General features: G+C 32.2%; 1 protein-coding gene across 1 annotated transcript in view; it reads right to left on the bottom strand.

Moving 5' to 3' along the window:
- DNAlig3 (DNA ligase 3) overlaps nucleotides 1-1,412 on the bottom strand; it is a gene marked incomplete at its 5' end in the record, with an annotated part of 68,748 nt that overhangs the window by 11,255 nt on the left and 56,081 nt on the right. The window contains 1 exon segment of the mRNA XM_067046830.1: nucleotides 1,315-1,392. Within this exon segment, the coding sequence (XP_066902931.1) occupies nucleotides 1,315-1,392 (78 nt within the window).

Here is a 1,412-nt window from a genome sequence, read left to right as displayed (position 1 = left end):
GGTTAGCAATTATATATATATATATAGGTTAGCAATGCTATATATTTCTAGTAAATAGAAAATCTGCATTAAAATCAACTATTCTTATTTATAAAACAATACTTGGGCCACTGCTGACATATGGCTGTGAAGGCTGGGGAGTAGCATCCTTTACAAAAAGGAAAACATTTATAATCCTTCCAAAATAAGGTCCGTGCATCAGGAGCTACAAATGTAACATTTCCCTAATACTCAATTAAACCATAGCAACCCTGAAGCAATCCATTATCTCCTTCCACTTAAAACCCATAACGTCTTAGTTTCCTCTCTTATTTTTATCCACTTTAACTATAGCTGCCTGATACATGGTGGACTTTCGGGTAAACTTGAATGTCTTATGAATTGCGCAGTACAATTTGTTTTCGGGATCACCTGAGATACACAGATAAGCCAGTATTACGCCGAGCTGAACTGGTTCTATCCATCCTTCCGATGCCAGTACTTCCTAGCTTCCTTGCGCCCCTCCTATATTCTTGAAAACCTGCAATTCTGACATCTATCTTCCATCTCACCAAACTGCTGCGTTTGACAAATCCATTTTTGTCCGAGCTGCCTTTCACTGGAACTCCATTCCCTCTAACATATCTCATCTATCAACACTTCTCTTGTTTAAATCCTACTGTTTAACTACCTTTTGCTTCACTAAACTGAACCAATATTATAATATTATAGACCAAATAAATAAATATTATTCTTTAAATAAATTAAATTGTATACAATTTAAGTTTCAAAACACTCTTTATTTCTTTGTTTCGGCCAATTTGGTCATCCTCAAGAACGATCTTAAATAAAAAATTACATTCACATCAATAATTTAAAAACTTTTTGCGGGCTATTCGGCCCAGGTCAATTTCAGTCAAAATTACTCTATTTTGTCACTCTTCACATTAATATAAAAACTTTTGATCTCAAATCAATTTAAATTAATTAGTATTTAACATTGTCCTTGAGGATGGCTGAATTGACTGAAACGTCGAACTTAAAAGATTTAAAGAGATAACAAGTGTTTTAGAACTTACATTGGATACAATTTAATTTTTTTTGTTCCTATACCTAAAATTATTGATACCCGAGTTGTAATTAAGTTCGGCCACAGGTTTTTTGGCCAATATATTGTGTAACCTTATAATTGTTTTAAAGAGGCCTAGCCCCAGAATATAAGACTATTTTTCATTTCAATAATTAATTAATAACCTAAAACAACTGGAACTACAAGACACAACTATATATTACTATATAATAAAAAAGATTATGATAACAATTATCATTCATTACCATTAGGTCTTTCAATACTAGTCCTTCCAAGCCTTGTCTGAAAACTTCTGTCATCATAGTTTCAAGATCCTTTTTATCCTGAAAAAATAAAATAATAA

Source organism: Halyomorpha halys, unplaced genomic scaffold (genome assembly GCF_000696795.3).
Source record: "Halyomorpha halys isolate HHAL.00 unplaced genomic scaffold, Hhal_1.1 Scaffold1059.1, whole genome shotgun sequence".
In the NCBI taxonomy this organism is placed as follows: domain Eukaryota; kingdom Metazoa; phylum Arthropoda; class Insecta; order Hemiptera; family Pentatomidae; genus Halyomorpha; species Halyomorpha halys.
Note: the sequence above shows the minus strand (reverse complement) of the source record. Positions and strands in the feature narration are given on the sequence as shown.